The following is a 21,309-nucleotide window of genomic DNA, read 5'->3' on the forward strand; positions in this document are numbered from 1 at the left end:
GCCCGGCTATGACTGAGTTTCTTAAAGCACTGGTCAAAACAATTTTTTTGTTTTTTTTGTTTTTCGAGACAGGGTTTCTCTGTGTAGCTTTGCGCCTTTTCTGGAACTCACTTGGTAGCCCAGGCTGGTCTCGAACTCACAGAGATCCGCCTGGCTCTGCCTCCCGAGTGCTGGGATTAAAGGCGTGCGCCACCACCGCCCGGCCAAAACTATTTTTAATTGAACTACATTGTTTCATCTACACACTGTCCTGGCACATTCTTACCCACCATTCTCCTCTTCCTTCTTTTAGCTACTTTCATGGGGGTAGGTGGGGCTGTGGTCTGGAAGAAATTCTTGTTTTATCTCTTCCACAAGGGCACCAGTCTCTTCTGAGGGGGAGAGTCACCATCTTCTCTGCTCTTTCCACACAAATATGTCTTTGCACAACCTGACATACTGATCCTTCCACCTCTGAATTCCAAGGCCAGCAACAAGGCCAGGCCCTCCAAGAAGACTTCACCACCCCTCCTTCCTTTCAGCCTGACACGGGAAGTACCTCTCTAATGCTGTTACTTTCTTCGTGGAATTTGAAACCAAATTATTGAAAGTGGTGCTGTTCGCGAAACCGGACGTTGCAGGTGCTCAAACTTGTATCACTCGCTATTAATATCTTATCTCCTAGATCGGATTCAACTCGGTGATGACAGGTTCTGAATCTTACGTCTGATTCATCCTTTCAACGTACACCAGGCCTGGCGAGGGCATTGCTCATAATAATGCTGCGCCCATGTAATAAGGGGCTGAGCAAACGAAGAGCTATAATGCCGGCACGCGAGATATTCCTTGAGCCTGAATGGCAGCCGACTTTCACAGAGAAGACCCTAACTCTTCCGCACTGTGAACAAGCAGAAGCCAGGTCGCCTCCTAAGCCGGCACCGCGATGAGGTAACTGCCCCGTCACTTCACTCCTCCTTCTCCACCGGAGTCCGAAAGGGAGGGGGTGGAGAGCCGCGCTTCGCGCGGACCTCTGGGACGGCTGCGCACGCGCAGCTTCCGGCTCCTGGCTTCGGGATTTATTTGACGCCGCCCGTTCGGTTCCCTCTGAAGTCTCGGGGGTCAGCCGCGCCGCGCAGGCGCAGTGGTCCCTTCGGCGGGGGAATTATTTGACGCCACCGCCCCTGGCAGTCGGAAGTTGCTTGAACGGAGCCCAGCCGGCCGGCCAAGAGACCGGTCTTCGTCGTCCCCCGGGCGCCCCGTGAGAGTCACCGACGGGTGGACGGACTGACCGCCGGAGGAGGGCCGGCCTGGGCGGTGGCAGCGCGGGCCCGATGGCGCGGGTCGCGTGAGGCGGCAGGCCGAGTGCGGCCCGCGGTGCGCCCGCCCAGCGATGCGGGCCCCGCCCGTCGCCTCAGGTACGCGGCGGCCGGCGCGGCCGGACCCTCCCCTCTCGCTGTGTGGTTTTTTTTTTCCCCCCCTGGGCGGCCACTGAGGCGGGGGCCCTCTCGCCCCGTGGTGGTGCTCCCGGAGCCGGGCCGTGGCCAGCTCATTTCTAGGTGCTGAAGCGGACGCACCGGGCGCGGGAGCGCAGTCTGCCGGGTGTGTGCGGACCCTGGAGGGTCGGACCGGCCGCGCGCGCCCCTGGCAGCCTGGGGACGGGGAGGGGGCGGGTCAGGAGTGGCGGCGGCAACTCCGAGGAGGATGCGGTCCGCGGTGGGGCTGGTGGAGTCGCTGCCCTCCGGGGAGGATGCTGCTGCCGGGGGCACGGTGACGCTTGGGGGAGAGTAAACAGCCACCTTGAGCAAGCGCGTGCTGTCTGCCAGGCCCAGGCTAGACGGGGAACTTCACTACCCTGCACGGCAGGACTGTTAGCCCATTCTACCGACCAGGCAACCGAGGCCCGGAGCGATCGGGCGCCTTCGGTGCCCAAGGTCATAGAGCTGGGTAATTGGAACTCAAGTAGCCTTGACAGTCCAGTCCCGGTTCTTACCAATTAGGTCATAGGATCTCCAACTTTGATGCACGGTAGAATCACTTTGGGGAGTTTTGAAAAGATTCCAAGTACCACAGCACCCCCAACTAGTTAAACCACCATGCCTAGAGGGCAGGTGGGGGAGCCAAATGCCAGTATCTTTCCGGAGATCCCCTAGTGGTTCTGAGGTGTTGTAAGGTTTGGCAACTGTGAATGTAGGTAATCTTCATCCCAGAGGTCCGTGAGTGTCTCTCCAGTTTAGGTGTGCAGGAGGATGCTTGTTAAAAGTGCGGGTTCCATTGGCAGAGATTCATATTGTCACTCCCCTCCCCCCAGTGTGCCTTCGTTCTGTTGCTGGAACTCTGTTTCTCTGCCTCAGCCTCCCGAGTGCTAAGATGATAGCTGAATGCCACGCGAGAGCTGGTCCTTAGGTCCATTGACTACCACCCCTTTGGTAGGTTGGGCCTCCTTGAGGGTGAGAAGTAATTATGAATTCTTAGTCAGCTGAGCTTTTAAAAAAATGTGTAAGTCTCCTGCAAAAACTTTTGGTTTGCAATTTTCCTTAATATACAGTACTCGAGGTTATGGTTTCTCTTGCCTCTGGGCTTTTGCGTATACTGGTTTTTCTCCATGACAATCCTTCATGCTTTCTCAGCACTCTACCCAAGCACATACACTTCTTTCTTACACATAATCATTTCTGTCTGCTGCCTAGCTCTCAACATTCCCTTCAAGATGCCTTCTAGCCCTCCCCTTGCCCCTGCCTACCTTCATTTCTCCTATCAGCCTTTGGTACTATCATAGTGTAGCTTACCATGGATTTGTGTGTGTGTGTGTGTGTGTGTGTGTGTGTGTGTGTGTGTGTGTGTCTGTGTGTCTGTGTGTGTGTGTGTGTGTCTCTGTGTGTGTCTGTCCTAGTTCTAGCTCTTCTTTGAGATTTTGATGGGCTTTCAGGCAGGGACCATGTTTTCTTGGAGTACTTTGAGTAGGGGCGACAAACCTGTTTTGAATACAATACTAATTTAGTCCCTTTATGTGACAGATAGACCTCCTGCTGCAGAGACATCTGTATCTATTTTTGTAAGAGATACTTGATGTTCTTAGCATTGGAGTTTTGTTCTTTTTTTCCTTAGGGATACTCTAGGCTTTATTCATTTATTCAGCAGATGAATAAAACGTTGAATTCTTATCCATGGCACGGCACTATGTATGACTCTTCCAACAACATTAGTTTATCTGAGTGAGGTAACACACACCTTTAATCCCAGCACTCAGGAGGCTGGCCAGCTTGGTCTACATAGCAAGTGTAGACCTGCCTCAAAACAAACAAACTCCACCCACCTACCCAACACACAAAAACAAAACAAAAACATTGGTTGGGTTTTAGTGTTAACTTCATCTCAGACAATTGTTTCTCTAGTGGGAGACTTTTTATTGCCACTAGGGTTTTGCATGTGTTCCTTCCTCCTCTGAAAGAGTGTCATCTAAAAGCTATTGCCTTGTGAGTATGTATAAACACAAGCAGATGGGATAACTCTCCGTTATAGTTCATCCCATTCAGTGGGAGACAGAGTAAAACCTTAGTATCAGCAACTGACAAACTTGGTGTAATTTTATTACATAATGTCTGAACTGCCATTGCTGCACATGTTTACCAACTTTCAAGGAAGTCAAGGCAATAATTCACATCGCATCTGTTTTGGGTCCTCTTTTTAGAATTTATTTTTATATGTATGGGTGTTTTGCCTGCATGCATGTATGTGCACCAGTTGGATGCCTGGTGCTTGCAGAGGCCAGAAGAGGGTGTCAGATCCTCTGAAACTAAAGTTACAGAGTTGTGAGCTTCCATTTGGTTGCTGGGAATTGAATCTGGGTCCCCTTTAAGAACAGTCAATCAGTGCTCTTAACCACTGAGTCAAGTCTCCAGCCCTTTGTTCTTGGTTATTCTTGAAGCCATATAAAGTTTATAAAAGTAAGGACGTTAAATATTATAGGAAGGTCATGAAGAGTGTTGTTGACAATGAAGATTCTCCCTTCCCCACTTTTTATGTTGATACTAGGGGTTGAACCCAGGGCCTTCTACACAATGCTCTACCACTGTGTCTCCATTTCCATTTTATATATATGTAGCCCGGCTGACCTAGAAATGGCTGTATAGATCAGGTTGTCCTGAGATTTGTCTGCCTCTGCCTCCCAAGGGATTAAAGGCATGTGCCACCACCATACCTGGCTTTTTTTTTTTTACTTTGAAACAAGGTCATACCAAGCTACCTGGGTTGACCTTGAACTTAGTCTGTAGCCCAAGCAGGCCTTGAATTTAAGATCCTCCTGGCTCAGCTTCCTGAGTAGCTGGGATTGTAGGTCTGCCTAGATGAGATTTTTTTTTCCCCAGTTAAATGTGAAGATTGAATAAAAATAAATGTTTCATAAAATAATTTTTTACAGTATAATACTGTCAGGGGGAGGTTTTCCTGTCTCACTTATGTACTGTTTACTTGGTTTTTAGGCTGAGGCTACTGTAGAAGGTGATGGGACAAAAGGTGTTAAATTCAGCTGCTCAAGAAACTTGCCCTTGTTTCTCTGATCAGATATGAACAGAGTATCCAATTCTGGTCCTGGCACATGGAAGAAACTCAGTTTTTTTTTTTTCTCCCCAGAGACAGGGTTTCTCTGTGTAGCTTTAGAGCCTGTCCTGGAACTTGCTCTATAGACCAGGCTGGCCTCTGCCTCCAGAGTGCTGGGATTAAAGATGTGTGTCACCACTGCCTGGCCGAAACTCAGTTTTTTTAAGCTTGAGCTTTAAGTCTTTAGTTGACTTCCAGTGTGTGGGTGAAAATGTTCACATTCTCAGTTAGTGATCAGAAGTAGTTCTAATCACAATAACCTAGGACTTTGGCAGGAACTCTGTCTAATTTGAGGTACCTATTGGTATGTTCTTGACACAGACAAAGATCTTTTAGACAGAATGAATGATTTCTTGTGGTATAAGATAGTTTTAAGCTGGACTTTCTGCATACACCTGTAATCTCAGCTAAAGTAGGAGGATTGGGGCAACTTTGAGGCCAGCCTGGTTATATGGTGAGAGTCTGTCTGACTTCCCTCTCCCAAGATGAAGTTTTAAAATTAATGTCTGCATAGTTTAATTTTAACTTTTTATAGATGAATTATCATGCCTACAGCTCCATGGTGAGCTCCTGGCACACCCAGAACTGAAAAATGGGCCTTCTCCCACTAGACTCAGTGTCGTCTTCCATATCATCTCTGTTGTCCCTCATGTGAGATGCTCTTTTTGTTGAGAGAAAATTGGGGATGGGAAAAGTGGACAGTTATCTGCTGTATTTTAAGTTAACCAATTAGAACTGTAGGGAATGTTTAGTATGTGATATGCATTTTGTTGTATAAACTGGAGGTATTGAGTATAAGACATAGCTTCTGTCCTTAAGAAGTTCTATAGTTAGAATTGTAATAAAAATAAAAATATAGTATCTTAAGCATCCTTGTGAAGTAGAAGTATCTGTCATGTCTGATCAGTCCAATACACTGTTTACTAGTTCTATGTGCTTACTAAACACTTTAAATGCAATAAAGGAACTGAGCTCTAAATTTATAGTTACCCGTGCCAGTACATATGACACTGGGACTATCAGGCTAGAGACAGATGATGGTTGTTAAGGATGCTGGCTGTTAGCAGGCAATGTATTCACATTTTCTTTCATAGACTAGCAAAACCCATCTGTTTTCATCTTTGGGAAGAAATGCAGGCAGAACCTGTCTCTCTCTTGTAATTCAGCTGCTTGATAGGATCCTTAGCGGTTACATTCTGGTGCATAGGTGAGTCCATTCCTTTTTTTTTTTTAAAGTGCCAGCTTGATGGATGTTTGCCTTGTGAAATCATTGAGACCGTTCTGTCTAGTAACTATTTACTTAGCACACTGGTACCCTCCCTGTACCCTGTTTTTCTCCAGAGAAACAGGCATAGCTTAACATGTACCTTTATTTGTATGTCCTGAAGTGTGTTGATTTAGGCTGCTTTATTTGATCCTTCTGCCTAGTTACTTTAGATAGGCACTTATAGACACTTTAGATAGGCACACAGTGAGACAGGGAGACCGAAAAATAAATGTAAAGTGACTTGTCCAAGGTCATATGGTGAGTCACAGAGTTAGAAGCGTTGGACCTTGAGGCAAGAGGTAGATTTTCTTGTCCTAACATTGCAGTTACTTAATATGACCCTGAGCAAGTCATAATCTTACTTTGTCTGCTTTTTAATGGCTAGTGGGTCTTCTGATTTAAGCATCTAGGGTAGTTGTTGGAATAAAATGAAGTATCATGTGAAAGTTCTTTTGGGAATTGGTCAATTACAGTTACACAAAGGCACATTATTATCAAGTCAAGATCTCTGGTAGTTCTAATCTGCTGCCTTACAGCTGATCACATCATTGGTCATATTAAATGCTGTTATATGATGATGTCTCATTGATTTCTGTCTTCATCATTATAAAACTTTGTCTTGGACAGCCATTGTGTTCTGTTTACATCTGCATACCTAAATCCTAGGACAAACTGATGCATACAGGTGTTTAATAGTATTTTCTCAGTTACATAACTGATGTCTAGATTTACTTCAGAAAGTTTGCAAACAGTTGTTCTTTATTGTTTGATTTGAAGCTCCTTGGGAATAGTTTTATTATTGTGGAACTCACAGTGTTTGCTGTAGAGAATACATGTGGCTATTGCTTGAGTCAGTTGAGGTGACTAATACTCGGTTGTGGTCTTTGTGGGTCACCACTGTATTGATTGTTTTGGTTATTGTCATTTAGACTGGACTTACATTGTTACTGTGCAGTGTTTACAAACTGTGAGCTGGTAAGGAGCACAAAGTCATAAGATGACAAGCTTTAGAGAAGATGCTTGGAAAAGGATCCATATGGAGTTGGGGAGGAAACTAGGGATCCACAGGGTGCACCTTATTTTCTTCCCATAGTGTTTGCTTCTAGAACACTGAAGGTAGAGACAGGTCTGCTAGCAGCTGAGGTTGATAGGAGATAGCCTATAGGAGGAGGTCATCATCTGTCTTCAGTTACGTTCATTGTTTCATGAGCTATGGCGACTGTCCTGCCCAGTATATTAGTGACATTGAAGTTTGCTGATCTCCTGCCTGTCTTGGACACTTCCATCAAATTACTTTATGGAAGTTCAGTTCCTGTCGCATCATTCCTGAGGTAAAGTAAACTTAACTGGATAGGAGGGAGTTGGAGAAGGGAGCAAGTTATAGACTTTTGGCCCACTTGATGCCCTTCTATCTACCAGCACAACTCCCCACAGCTGCACACTCTAATCATGTCTAATCCTGTATAAAGGGACATGACAGGCTTGAACCCCTGGAATATCTCTGTATTGGTATTCAGCAAGTGGATTCATTGACTGCTTCCCAGATGGCTGTTCAGGCCCTGTATACATCCACTGGTTCTGATAGATAGGTGTGTAGAATTCTTCTAGAACACTGTACATGAATGACTGGTGATGTTTCAGAAGGGGCCCCCAGGGTATATCTTTGGAGGGTGGCTTCTGGTTTAATTTTCTGAATTCCATGTCTGCAGTTGGATGTACTTGTACTTCTCTCTTGTTGGAAAGTTTTAGTTCATGTGGACATAGTCTGACCCCAGTTTTTTGTTTTTATTTTTTAACTGAGTGAGTGTACGCCATTGTGCAATTTGGTTAGAAGACAATTTGCAGGAGTCTGTTCTTTCCTTTCCCTGTGTGGATCCTATGATTGAACTTGCTCAGTCTTCATAGGAAGTGCCTTGCTGAGTCATCTCGAGGGCCTTACCTCCAGTTTTTATTTAATTATAAATCTCCAATTCTAGCTTAAAGTCCTTCAAAATTGGGCATTGCTTACTTAATTTTTTTTTTTTTTTCTTTTTTAGGCAGGGTCTCACTTCTAGCCTGGAACTCATCATGTAGACCAGGCTGGCCTGAATTTACAAAGATGGGTCAGCCTCCATCTCCCTAGTGCTGAAATTAAAGGCATGCACCACCAATCTGTCCCTTAAAAAAAAAAATCCTGGTCTGTGGTGGTGGCACACGCCTTTAATCCCAGTACTCAGGAGGCAGGGGCAGTCATATCTGAGTTTGAGGCCAATATTCACTACAGAGTTAGTTCCAGGACAGCCAGGGACACACAGAGAAACCCTATCTTGAAAACAAAAAAAACCCCAAAAATTCCTGTTACCTTCTACAACAGAACCCCTTCCACTCTGAGCATCTTGTTCCTGATGTGAATTTGTTTTAAAACAGAAAAAAATGTGTGTGTGTGTGTCTGTGTGTCTGTGTCTGTGTTATATAGTGTGCCATAGGTGTGCAGGTACCCAGGGAGGGCAGAGGCAGTTGTGACCCACCTGATGTGGGTGTTGGTGTTTGAACTCAGGTCCCTGGAAGAGCAGCATTTTTAACTGCTGAGCCATCTCTCTGGTCCTGTTTACTTTTTGTTTTTCTTTTTTAGTTTTTAACAAAAGAACCTTCCTGTGTAGCCTATGGTAGCTTTGAACTTGCAGTCTTTGCCTTGGCCTTTGAAGTGTTGGAATTACAGGTGTCTGCCATTATACTCTGCTCCTTATTCATTATACTCTGCTCCCTGTTATGTCTTGTCCTTTATGATTGCTCTTTTTTACTCTCATCCTATCCACCGAGTTTTTTTGTAATCAATGTCCAATTTATATGCCCATATAATTCTTTTACCTCAAATCTACCCTGTTTTCGTTCACTCTCTTGAATCAAAAGTAATCTTTCCCCTGAATTTCTATAGTTGCTTATAATTTTTTCCATTTAGCACCTGAATGTTACAATTTGCATCATAGTTATTGTATGTTAAACTGTAACCTAATTGAAAACAGGAACCACATCTCTTAGTCATTTAAATGGTGTTATCATGGTTCATTGTATGTAATAGATGGTAAATAGCTATTGAATGAGTCAACTTGGTGATTTCCACCAGTGACTGAATGGTCACAAGTAATCAGGATGCTGACATTTTTATCAATTCTTTGAAATGAATATTAGTATAAATTTATTGCATGAAATTGTACTAATAGTACTACCTTCATTTGTCTTTCATATTTCTAATCTGGAGTTATACATGTTTCCTTAGTTGTTATCATAATATATGGTTTTCTCCACTTAATAACTATCATGTACTGGTTCTTTACTATTAACTAGGAAAAGTCCCAAATATAACATGTATATGATTCTTTAATTCTTGCAACACCAGTGAAGCAGGCTATTCTCCCATGACTATTCCTTTTTACAGGTAAGGATACTCAGACATAGGGGACAAGTAACTTTTTAGGGACAGGAGAGATGGCTCAGGTTAAGAGCACTTGTTTCTTTTGTAGAGGACCTGGGTTCAGTTCCTACCATCACAGAGCTGCTAATAACTGTTTGTAATTCTAGTTCCAGAGAACCTGACGCCCCCTTCTGGCCTCTATGGGCATTGCATGCACTAGGTGAACAGACAGACCTATAGGCAAAACAACCATGTGCATAAAATAATGATAAATAAATCTATAATAATAATAATAATAATAATAATAATAATAATAATAATAAATGTCCCCATGCTCTAGCCTAAAACCTATGGAATCAGGATTTCTAAAGTTGAGGCCCAGGAAACTGCATTTTCCAGCCAAAGTGTCATGGATAATTCTTATGTGTAATTGGATTTGATAGCCAGTGTAACTTTTTTTAAATAAAAAGTTGTCTTCTTAAAACTTTTGTTCCCTTTAATAATAATTTATAATATCAATTTAAATTTTAACTATTTTTTGACATTTGGAGACTGATGTAGTTTTACTAATAACTTAGCTTGAAACAAACATTTTCACTTATTTGTATATGACAGTATAAAAATTTGGGGGGATGGAGAGATGGCTCAATGGTTAAAAGCACTGGCTGCTCTTCCAGAGGTCCTGAGTTCAATTCCCAGCAACCACATGGTGGCTCACAGCCATCTATAATAGGATATGATGCCCTCTTTTGTCATGCAGTTACACATGCAGAGCACTCATACATAAAATATAAATAAATAAATAAAAATCTTTGGGCATACTTTAAGATAGATGGAATACCCACTCACCTCTTTCCCCACTGGTACAGCAAACCTTGGCATTCTCAAATATCCCACTGTATGTTAGGAGTTGAAGTTTCTACTGAAGACTGAAGTTGCGTGGGTGGAGAACTTATACACAAGTATTGAGTATTTGAATGTGAAGTTCTGTAAACAGACTAATAGGCACTCAGAATGGGGAGGAGCTGGTTTTAGGAGTAAAATTTTTAGCAAAAGGATGGTATCTGAGCTGAGCTTTGAAGGATGAGACTTTATAAGGTGGGTCAAAATTATCAGTCAGTAGAAGTAGCAAAAAACCAGTTCTACAGAGTATGGTAGAATTGGTGGGCTCAAGCAGTGAACAGTAGTCCTTTGAAGCTGTAGAATGGAGGCAGGGATTGTGGGACACTGGCAAACAAAATGGTCTGAGCAAGTTCAAGGACTAGAGTTGTGACTCAGTGGTGGAAGAGTTGCCTAACATGTGCAAAGCCCCTGGTTTGATCCCCAGCATAGTGTGTAGGCAATTTCAATTAGATTTCTAGCAAGTTTTAATTTTTTTTTAATTATAAAAAGTCCATAAATTTTACATAAAAGGACAGGTACATAGAATAGCCAATAAAAATTTTAATATGAATGATGGGGAGATTTTCTTTGCAGTTTTAAAATATCCTGTAAAGCTACTGAAATTAAATCATGTCTTTGGCAAAGTGCATGACAAAGAAAATATTAGTTCAGTTTAATGACATAAGAATGTATTTTTTTAATTGAAAATTCATACAATATATTCTGATCATAGTTTCCCCTCCACCATCTCCTTCCAGATCCTCCTCACCTCCCCACCCATCTAACTCTACACCTTTTTTTTCTCTTTAGAAAATGAGCAGGCGCCTGGTGGTGGTGGTGGTGGTGGTGGTGGTGGTGGTGGTGGTGGTGGCGGCGGCGGTGGTGGCGCACACCTTTAATCCAAGCACTCGGGAGGCAGAGCCAGGCGGATCTCTGTGAGTTCGAGGCCAGCCTGGACTACATAGTTCCAGGACAGTCAGAACTACACAGATAGACCCTGTATCAAAAAACCAAAAAAGGGGAAAAAAAAAAGGATGGGGGAGACCAACCAGAATAAAAAAATCCAAAACAAAATGAGAAAGTAAGAAACATACAGATACACAAATGAAACCCATAAAAACACAATATCCAAAATTGTAATATACAAGCAAAAGACCAGTAAGATAAGAAATGCCAGACAAAGCAATATGAGACCAAAACAGTCCACACAGATGTCATTGGCTTTGTTTTTGTGTTGGACGTTGGGCCTCCCCTTAAGTGTAGTTTATATACCCAGTGAGACTGCATTGGAGAAAACTAATTTTTTCTTTACAAGCTGTTGTCAGTTGGATAGAGACCCACCACTGCACAATGTGTAGAGAGTGAGTTTTGGGACACTCAGTTCAAAATGGTATGTCTTCATCAAACCCCTCCCCTCAGGGATCTAGGAGCTGTGCAGAAGAGGAGGTGGGAAGATTGTAAGAGGCAGCGGGATGGGTGACGACACCATGGGTGTCTTCTGAATAGACGATGCCCATCCAACTGCACATCTGAAAGACAGGCTTTCTTACAGTATTTGTGGAAGTAGATGTGTGTTTGTGAAGAACATTGAAGGGAAACCTGAGAGACTGTGTGCACATAATCTCCCTTAGCCCCTTAGTGCGCTCCCGTTTGTTTTCTTTCTTAGGACTGTGGAAGGGGAGAAGTCTTCACCTATGGGGCTTCTGGATCTTATCTTTCCATTTCTTTGCATAATGGCCTCTTCCTCAGGTTTGCTACAGGGCTTCTGAGGGCTTTTGTGCTGCTTTTCTTTCTAGTACTAATGTTTTGAATCTAGGGCCTTGAGCATTACAGGCAAGTCTTCTGTCACTGGTGTATATTCTCAGTAAGACAGGGTCTTACTAGATTGCCTAGGCTGGCCTTGAATTCACTCAGAAGCAGAGTGGCTCTATAGTCTAGGTGCTCATATAATTACCTTTCAGGGTCCATCTTCTCACCTGATCTCACAATAGCTCAAAACATTTAGATATGTTTTACAATTTATTTATATTTAATTATACATGCTTGTGTGTATCTTTGTGAGGTATGTACATGGGAATGCAGGTGCTTGTAGAGGCCAGAAGAGGACATTGGATTTCCTTGAACTGGAGTCCAGGAAGTGAGCCACCTGATACAGGTGCTGAGAATTGAACTCAGGTCCTCTAGAAGAGCAGTAAGTCCTCCTAACCTCTGAGCCATCTCTTCAGGCCCTCTAGATACATTTTTTTATTTTTCTGAAACAATGGTTTTTTTAGAATCAGTGTCTTGTAGTCCATTTTATTATGTTGCCTAGTATAAATTTTTTTTGTATTAGCAATAAGCATAATTTGACATGCATGTCTGTTTTGTCTTTCCAGGTGCCGTTTGGATAGTACTTTAGTGGCACAATGTACTCTGAGTGGCGGTCACTGCATTTGGTGATTCAGAATGATCAAGGCCATACCAGTGTGCTACACAGCTATCCAGAGAGTGTTGGGAGAGAGGTGGCCAATGCAGTGGTCCGTCCTCTGGGGCAGGCATTAGGTACCTCTTCAGCGGCTGGTAGTGAGAGTTTGTTAAAAACTGACAAAGAAGTAAGTGTTTCTTCATTTCCTTCTGTTGTATGAAGAAAATAGGAATTGTTTACTAAAAATTGTATTTAGTGTTGACCTTTTAAAAAGTAATAGTTAAAATTGTTTTATTATTATTATTATTATTTTTTAGTTTTTCGAGATAGGGTTTCTCTGTAGTTTTGGTGCCTGTCCTGGATCTCACTCTGTAGGCCTCGAACTCACAGAGATCTGCCTGGTTCTGCCTCCCGAGTGCTGGGATTAAAGGCATGTGCCACCGCCATCTGGCACATGTTACATTTTAACAAAGGTTTATTTTTTTATTTTATTTATTATTTTTAATTTTGTATATGTACGTAAGTCTGTGTGTGAGTATGTGCACATGAATGCAGGTGCCTGTGGAAGCCAGTGCTGTTGGATCCCTCTGCAGCTGGAGTTAGGGGCAGTTGTGAGCTAAATAGGACATGGTTGATGGGAATCAAACTTGGGTTCTCTGCAGGAGCAGTATGCACTATTACTATACTGACTTTTTAATGGATTACTGCCTGATGTAGTGAGAATTCTAGCTTTTATCTCATTTGGGTTGTGTGTTAGGGCTTGGGGCCTATGGAAGATATAAAGAAGGGTTGTACCTTTTTGCTGCTGACACTTCTCATTTGGCTACACCTAGTTCTCCATGTGAGCTAAGTAGTCAAGACAGAGATTCATGTGTCAGACCCTTAAGCACTAGGCTCAGTCTTCAGATGTCTGTTTCTGTTTGAAATCCCTGCTGGTTAGGGATATTATTGTTGTGATGAAACACCATGACCAAAAATAGCCTGGGGAGGAAAGAGTTTGTCTTGTGTATCCAGCGCCACAGTCCACTGAAGAAAACCAAGGCAGGAACTCAAATAGTACAGGAACCTGGAGGCAGGAACTGATGCAGAGTCCATGGAAGAATGCTGCTTACTGGCTAGCTCATTGTGGCTAGCTCTGCCTGCTTCCTTACAGAACCCAGAATCACCAGCCCAGATGTGGCACCACCCCAGATGCTCCACAGGCTTGCTTACACCTTCCCCCCCACCCCCGTCCCCCCTTACAGTCATTCTCCAGTCTCAGCCTCTCAAGTGTTGGGATTACAGGTATGAGGCAGCATGCCTACCTAGCTCTTCTTACTTTTGATCATTCATGGAATATCAGACTTAGCTGAAACTGAAGCCTTCAGCTCCAGAGGTAGGTTGTTTATCCTCCGATGGCCAAAGATTGAAATCCTTCAGTCTTTGTAGTTTTCTCATTAGAGTACCCTAGCTTCCTCTGAGGACCCTCATAAGCTTTGACACTCTGCTCTGACTTTAGTTATGATCCCTTGCTGCCTTAGATGAAATGTCATGTAGATAGATAGAAAGTGATCTAGTGTAGCCCTCGGTTGTTATCTTTACTACCTTCAGGAGATGATAAGAAGGTACTGTTTTTCAAATTTTATTTATTATTGTGAGGGTCGGCATGGGGGGCAAGGGGACATGTGTGCCTTGGTGACCATGTGGAGATTAGAGGACAGCTTTTGGAAGTCAGTTCTCCCACTTTTGGTCCTCAGAATCAAACTCAGGCTATAGATGAGCAGCAGATGGTTTTACCCACTGAGCCATCATGGGTACTTTGACTTTAAACTACTTTGACATTATTGCCAAAGATAACTTGTCTTTTTTCTTTCATCTAATTATTAGGAACCTGTAGCTCCTTTTAAGATTCCTTTCTCAGGCTGGGGAGATGACTGTGTAGCTCAGACTGCCTTGAACTTGAGATCTTAGTTGGTAAAGTGCTTGCTATGGAGCATAGAGATCTAAGTTTAATTCTTAGAACCCATGCAAGCTGGGTATGGTGGCACACACTTTTAATTTTAATTCCAGCATGCCAGAGGCAGAGGCTTGCAGATCTTTGAGTTTGAGGCCAGTCTGGTCTACATAGAAAGTTCTAGGCCAGTCAGGGCTACATAGTGGGACCCTGCCAGGCTGGGGTTGGGGGTGGGGTAAATACAAACAACCAAAAAAACCCAGCATAGTGGCATGGACTTGAATCACTTTCATTCCAGCACTGGGGATGAAGAGACAGGAGGGTTCCTGGGGCTCACTGGCCAGCCAACCTAAGCTAAAGGCAAGCCCCAGGTCAGTGACACACCTCGTCTCAACAAACACGGTGGACAGCACCTGAGCAGTAACACCTGATGCAGACCTCTGTGTGGTGATATTGTGTTCCCCAATATATTGTGCACACTAATAAACTTATCTGGGTCAGAGAACAGAAAGCCATTAGATACAGAGGCCAGAAAATGGTGGCACACACACCTTTAATCCTAGCATTTCCGAAGGCAAAGATCCATCCAGATCTCTGTGAGTTCAAAGCCACACTGGAAACAGTCAGGCATGGTGACACACGCCTTTAATCCTAGGAAGTGATGACAGGAAGCAGAAAGGTATATAAGGCATAAGAACCAGGAACTAGTCTGGTTAAGCTTTTAGGTTTTGAGCAGCAGTTCATTCTGGAGGAGGACTCAGGCTTCCAGTCTGAGGAAACAGGATCAGCTGAAGAATTGGCGAGGTGAGGTTAGCTGTGGCTTGTTCTGCTTCTCTGATCTTCCAGCATTCACCCCAATAACTGGCACTGGGTTTGTTTTTATTAATAAGACCTTTTAAGATTCGTGCTACACCTTTGGCTTCTACATGCAGGCATAGGCACACACGCATATGCCCATGTATATCTGAACACGTCCACACTTTGTTCTTGTATGTGGCTTAACATCCAACACTCTCTGCTCTGAATTTGTCACAGTTTCGCCATGGTTACAGTTTTCTTCAGTATTTATCACTGCTAACCATAAATTGCCTACCTTTAGCCTTTTGTAGTTGTTTTTGAGCCAAAGACATTTAATATAAGTTTGGTATAATGGCATGCACCTGAAGTCTCAGCCTTTGGCAGGCTTAGGCAAGAGGATCCTGAGTGTCAGATAGCCAGGGCCATCTAGCAAGATCCTTTTCCAGTTCCACCTATCCTGTACCTCCATATATGTATTTATCTCATCAGATTCAAATTTATCAAGCCTTTAAAGTATTTTTGAATCCTGAATTCTGTCTTGCAAGCTGACTGTCCTTTTTGTCTTCATGATGTTTACATATGATTGCCCATTATTATTTATTATTTATTTATTTATTTTTTTTTGAGATAGGATCTTTCTGTTTAGTTCAGGCTATCTTGGACTCAGTGTGTAGCTCAGGCTGCCTTGAGCTTGAGATCTCCCTGCTTTAGCATCATGAGTGCTGGAGTTACAGGCATGCAGCACCAATCACCTAAATAAAAATTTTGGCAAGGTAGGCTGGTGGTATAGCTCAGGAGTAGAGTGCTTCCCTGCTGTGCTGAGGGCCCTGGCTTTAATCCCTACACCACAAACAGCAGACAACTAGAATTTGGTATGGCCTTTGGTAAGCCAGGGGCATCATTTCCCTAAATAATTTCAGAACCTTCATCCTGTTACTGTCTTGGGTAGTATTTTGGCCACTTATAAATCTGGCCATCCTGCAGCCCATTGTATACCCCTATGCCAGAAACACCTGTTAATGGATTGATGAGATACTTCAAAACTGTGGTTGGAAAACTGGGTTCGTGTTTATCATTGGGAGACGAGGTTCGTCTTCAGCTTCACTATTTATAAACCAGTGGTGGGCTGAATTACTTAAGCATGCTAAATTTTATTTTTATGGTGTATAAAATCAGGCCAGTTTACCCTGTTATGCCAGGGTTATTGTGGTGACATTTATGAAGGTACTGTTTAACTGCAATGATTATACAGTTGTCGCTCTCTTCAAAATAAGACTGTTAGTAAAGGAATGAAGTTTATCTGGCTTGATGTGGTCTTTTTGAGCAGCCTTGTTTTCAGTGATCATACATCCCTTTTGCTAAGTGTTTACTGATCATCTGCTTAGAATTTGTCCCATATTTTTGTCTAGAATTCACTTCAACTTTCTAGGCTTAAAATATATAGCTTTATATATTTTAATATATAAAAATATAGTTTCATTTTCTTTTCCAAATTGGGAGATTTTTCCTTTCTCTTAGCATCTAATTTCTCAAAGCACAGATAAGTATTTCAGGTGGTCAGGTTAAGTGTGGCTAGATGCCTAGTTAAGACCTTACCCATTCAGCCGGGTGGTGGTGGCACACGCCTTTAATCCCAGCACTCAGGAGGCAGAGGCAGGCGGATCTCTGTGAGTTTGAGGCCAGCCTGGTCTCCAAAGCGAGTTCCAGGAAAGGTGCAAAGCTACACAGAAACCCTGTCTTGAAAAACCAAAAAAAAAAAAAAGACCTTACCCATTCAGTCCCTCTTCACCTGTATGTGTTCTCTGTCCATTTTAGTGTTAGATTTTTTGACAGAGAAAACAAGTTGTATAAGTTGAACGATTCATCTTCCTTCCTGTCATTTGTTCCTATTGCATAATCTGAAGATGGAATGTAATTGAATTTATATATTTGATTTCTTAAATGATACATATTTACATATGCAAGTTAAGCAGATTAAAAATCCTACATTTTCTATTTTTATATTTCTGGTATCTGTAGAAAATTGAAAGACTCATTTCACAGAGTGAATGGTAATGATATTGAAAGGATAAAAGCATGCATAGGCTTAATATTTAAAAATAATGAATTTAATTTCTCCTGAAATTTGCGTGGCAAATAGGACATGAATCTGTCTAATAAATACATAGAAAGTATGTGTCTAGAGTAAATTTGATATGTATGTTGAGATGACTGTATCTTCAACTTAAAGCATCTGGGTATTAGGAGATGTTATATTTTAAATTAGTCTAGTGAAATACAGATAAAGATCTATAATCTTTGTGAATGTTTTCTTTTGCTTAGGTAAAATGGACCATGGAAGTAATTTGCTATGGACTGACCCTTCCATTGGATGGAGAGACTGTAAAATATTGTGTTGATGTATATACAGATTGGATTATGGCTTTGGTATTGCCGAAAGATTCTATTCCATTACCAGTTACTAAAGAGCCTAATCTATATGTTCAAAGTATATTAAAACACCTACAAAATCTTTTTGTACCAAGGTAAGTTATACCTATCTGGTCATTATCAATATCATAATAAAGTATTTATAAAAGTTACTTTATTAAATATAGACGCTGATTTTATTGTTAGTTCTTTGAACACTAGTCATTTACTTATAGATTCTATTAATATGACTAAAAGAGATAGGCTTACAGGGTTATGTAATATTTGCCAGTTGGTTTTTGTTTGTCTTTCGAGATAGCATCTCATTGTGTAGCCCAGACTGGTCTTGAACTTTCTATGTAGCCTATGTTGACCCAAATTTATAATCCTCCTGTCTTAGCCTTTTGAGTTCTGAGATTGCAGGTGTGTTCTACCACTCTTGGATTTGCCACAATTTTTTAATAGATGTATCTGTATTTTGAATACTTTTTGGCCTTGTTTCTGAACTCTGTAGATGTTGGATATTAAAATATGGTGATGGTGACATATTTCCTTCCCTTGTTAAACTTTTTTTTTGGGGGGGGGGAAGGGGCCTCTTGCATGATGGCTCAGTGGTTAAAGGTGCTGGCCACTAAACCATTCATTGATCAGAGTTTGACCTATGGGACTTATATAGTGGAAGGAGAGGTGTACACTTGTAGATGTCTTCTGACCTCCACGTGTGCCGCATGATACATGTGCACACACATGCATACCAATTAAATATTAGAAAAAAAACACTCAACTTGTGTATATTTTTGTATATCATAATTCTTGTCTCCATGTACACTCAAAGGAACTGTTCTTACCTTAAAATAATCCTGTAGAGTATAAAGGCATAGAATTAAGCAAACAGGTCAGGCATGGTGGCTCATGCCTATAATCCCATCACTTTAGAGGTGGAGTCAAGATCAGGAGTTGAAGACAGCCTTCTCTATAGAAGGAGTTGAAGGCAAACCTGAATATATCATGTGACCCTGTCTCAAACCCAGAAAGACTGGTGAGATAGATCAGGGGGTAAAGATACTTGTCACCAAGCCTGATGACCTGAGTTCAGTTCTTGGAGTCTACATGGAAGAAGGAGAGAACTGACTGCCGCCAGTTGCCCCTGACTTTCACATGAGTGACATGGCATGAATATGTTCACACCTCCCCCACACACATATACAAGTGTAAAAATTAAAAGTTTGAAATAAAATTTAAAATCTCCTTTAAAAAAGCAACCTAACTAAAAAGAAGAAGAAATAAAGAAATTGGATATATTTTTTTAAAGATAAAGTCTCACTGTATATCACTGGCCTGAAATTTAGTGTGTAGGCCAGGCTGGCCTTGAACTCAGAGATTTACATGCTTATGCCTCCCAAATGCTGGGATTAAATCTGTGTGCCCCAACACCTGGTGAGCAAATTAGAAGTTACAGATGTTTATGGTAAACCAAAAGATTACCCTTGAAAGTTTGTTATTAATTTCTTCTCCATCTTCTGAGGCAAAGGTGTTAAATGCCAAAATGCAAGTTATTTATCTTACTTAATATTTTTTTTCCTAATTTTTAAGAATTTTACATTCCAGCCCTATGTGGTGGCTCATGCATTTAATCCTAAGACTCATGAGGCTAGCCTGGTCTATATAGTGAGTTCCAGGATTGCCTGGGCTACATAGAGAGAGCCTGTCTCAAAAAACAAACAAACAACAACAACAAAAGAGTGTTACACTCTGAGTCTAACGCTGTAGCTTAGCCAGACTGTTTACCTGTATACCCAAGAGCTATGGCTTCCATCCTGAGCGTCACCGAGAAATGTATGTATCCTTATGGCAGATCTTTGAGAAACAGAGAAACGCATGTGTAGAAGAAAAAAGCAGTAGTTCCCCACCAGTTCACGAGAGTGTTTTGTATTTGTGAAAGAGGCTGTGGGGCTCATTTCCTCATGGAAAAGTTTTTGCTAGAGCTTTTAGTCTGTCTGATGGTGAAGGACTTTGAATTACTCAAAAACCAGCTCTAAAATTTTAACTTTGTAAATTTAGAAGGAAGTTTTTTTAGAAAATCCAAGTTGAAAAAAGAGAGGTCTGTAGAACTGTTTTATGGGTCAGATGTCCCCATATAAAGTGCCACCTAGGGCCTTTTGGCCTAGCTTCACTAGCCACTGCTAAGTTTGTATGAGTCCCCTGAGTCCCCTCAAGGCTCTTTCCTGTCTTCGCCTGTCCTTATGTCATTTTTTTCTCCCCTGTCTATTGCTTGGCTGTCTAACTCACTCTTCCTGGTTTCCAGTCAAGTCTGTCTTCGAAGTCTTATATGACCACACAGACCCTCTGTGATCACACCTCCTTGGAATTTGCTTGGTACTTCCCATTTTACTCTCTTGTCTCTCATTGTTTTGTTCCATGTCCTTTAACTTGTTCTGTTTCATTTTCCATCTAACCAACTTGAAGACAGGAACTCAGCTAGCTTTCTGTATTTGGGGGCATCTACACTAAGTATAATGCAGTACTGGCCTTAGGTACAGATTAAATGTTTGTTGATCTTAAATGGAAACCACGTCTCTAAAATGGTATAGTTTTAATTTTTCTTGCCATGTCATCAGAAGATTGATTTATATTATTTTTTCCCTTGTGTGTGTGAAATGATCTTGTTTGAAAGGTCACTATATCTCTTTCATCTCTTTCCCTTTACCATCTTTTAATGCTCAGTTTGCATCACTGAAAAAACAGTAATGGCATTTGAACAAAATGTGCCTTTGTTTTTACTTTTCTCTCTTGAAAAGTATGACTGTGATTTTTTTTTTACTATTTGATAATTAGCTTGTTCCTCAGAAGTGTGTGTGTGTGTGCCTGTGTGTGTGTGTGTGTGTGTGTGTGTGTGTGTGTGTGTGTGTGTGTGTATACAGGTCAGTGAATTTAATTGTTAGAGTTCTCTTGGCCAGTGATAGTATATGAAGATTAGGTGAATAATTTCAATGCTGTAATTGGGACTTCTGATCTAGTCTTCAGTTACTAGAAGTTTCAGTTTAAATTTAAATAGTTCATCAAATTGTCATCAGAGCTTACTTAATTAGTTGTTTTTATATCAAACTGACTCTGAAAATAGAGGAAACTGCCTTTACCTTTTGCTAGAGATTAAGTAAATATGGCTTTTTCTTGCCCATTAGCCTGATATTTTTTCATAATTGAATGAAGAATGTACTATCTGTTGAAGTTGATTGGACTTTTGATTGCTTAGATACACTGCACTATAAGAAATGGAGTATCAGCTGGGTGTGATAGCATGCGCCATTAATCCCAGCATTCAGGAGGCGGAGGCAGGCAGATCTCAGTGAGTTTGCCTGGTCTACACTGGTGTACAGAGCGAGTTCCAGGGGACAGCCAGGGTTACACAGAGCAGCCCTGTGTCGAAAAACCAAAAAGAAAAAGAAAAAAAAAAAAAGAAGAAGAAAAGAAATGGAGTATCTTTAAGAAATGCAATATCTTCCTGTCCCCTCCCCCTATCCATGTGAACATGTCTCCTAAAGCAGTGGTCACAATATTTTTTTTTTAAACAAGCTAGTAAATGTTTCCTATATTACAGGCCATATGGTGTTACAACTCCTCAGCTCTGTGGTAGAGCAGAAAAGTGGCCA

The 21,309-nt window shown here is 41.9% G+C and overlaps 1 protein-coding gene across 12 annotated transcripts in view; it reads left to right on the forward strand.

The window, feature by feature from the left end:
* Positions 1-1,122: 1,122 nt before the first annotated feature.
* Positions 1,123-21,309, forward strand: part of Ralgapb (Ral GTPase activating protein non-catalytic subunit beta) — an 87,576-nt gene continuing 67,389 nt past the window's right edge. For 6 of the 12 annotated variants that reach the window (XM_028889230.2, XM_028889232.2, XM_028889231.2 and 3 more), the window contains exons 1-3: positions 1,124-1,394; positions 12,491-12,706; positions 17,573-17,775. In XM_028889230.2, the coding sequence (XP_028745063.1) occupies positions 12,521-12,706; positions 17,573-17,775 (389 nt within the window). In that variant the 5' untranslated portion in view covers positions 1,124-1,394; positions 12,491-12,520. Of the gene's footprint in view, positions 1,395-12,490; positions 12,707-17,572; positions 17,776-21,309 lie in introns of those variants that run through there. The other 6 variants (XM_037205401.1, XM_037205403.1, XM_037205402.1 and 3 more) reach the window with 2 other exon arrangements.

This window comes from Peromyscus leucopus, chromosome 4 (assembly GCF_004664715.2).
Source record: "Peromyscus leucopus breed LL Stock chromosome 4, UCI_PerLeu_2.1, whole genome shotgun sequence".
Taxonomy (NCBI): Eukaryota; Metazoa; Chordata; class Mammalia; order Rodentia; family Cricetidae; genus Peromyscus; species Peromyscus leucopus.